Source organism: Lipotes vexillifer, unplaced genomic scaffold (genome assembly GCF_000442215.2).
Source record: "Lipotes vexillifer unplaced genomic scaffold, Lipotes_vexillifer_v1.1 scaffold1129, whole genome shotgun sequence".
Classification (NCBI taxonomy): domain Eukaryota; kingdom Metazoa; phylum Chordata; class Mammalia; order Artiodactyla; family Lipotidae; genus Lipotes; species Lipotes vexillifer.
Window position 1 is genome coordinate 612,057 of NW_006789022.1, and position 619 is coordinate 612,675.

At 65.9% G+C, this 619-nt stretch overlaps 1 protein-coding gene across 1 annotated transcript in view; it reads right to left on the bottom strand.

Moving 5' to 3' along the window:
* Positions 1 to 209: 209 nt before the first annotated feature.
* Positions 210 to 619, bottom strand: part of PACS1 (phosphofurin acidic cluster sorting protein 1) — a 145,884-nt gene continuing 145,474 nt past the window's right edge. The window contains exons 23-24 of the mRNA XM_007461961.1: positions 458 to 577; positions 210 to 345 (exon numbers count right to left, since the gene is read on the bottom strand). Coding sequence (XP_007462023.1) covers positions 230 to 345; positions 458 to 577 — 236 coding nt within the window. The 3' untranslated portion in view covers positions 210 to 229. The remainder of the gene's footprint in view (positions 346 to 457; positions 578 to 619) is intronic.

A 619-nucleotide genomic window follows, 5' to 3' on the forward strand; every position in this document is an offset into this window, starting at 1 on the left:
AGGAGAGAGGGAGGGCGGGGGCTGCCCACGGACGGGACCCAGCGTGGCGGGGGGGGGGGGTGGGGAGCAGCGTCCCCAGCGGCAGTGGCCTTCAGGACCGGGCCAGGGAGATGCAGGCCCCGGGGCCAGGAAAGGGGACGCTGGGCCTGGGCCTGCTGGCCTCCCCCTGCCTGCAGGCGGTGAGGCTGGTGGCAGTGCCAGGAGGGAGAGTAGCCAGGAGACAGTGCCCTCAGGTGGCCTTGCTGCCACTGAACAGTCCCACTGGAAAGTGCTTGACGTGGGTGGGCCACTGGGCTGCCAGCTGGAAGAACTTGATGTCACTCCACTCGACTCCATCGATAGACACTGGGGGTGACAGGGGAGGCGAGGGGGTGACCGGGGCTGCTGAGGCCATCTTCCCAGGGTCGCTGGGGAGTGCCAGAGCCCCCCTCCTCCCCCACCCACCCCCCGCCCACACCTCTCAGCATGGTCTGCTGCTGCTTAGCAGAGCAGATGAGGCGGCTGATGCCTTCAATGACCTGGCTCTTAGAATCCACCTCCTTTTCTCGAGGCTTCTTGCTCAGGAAGATGGTGGGAACTGGAAAGCAAGCAGGAGCCACCTTGTCACAGCCTCTGAAAA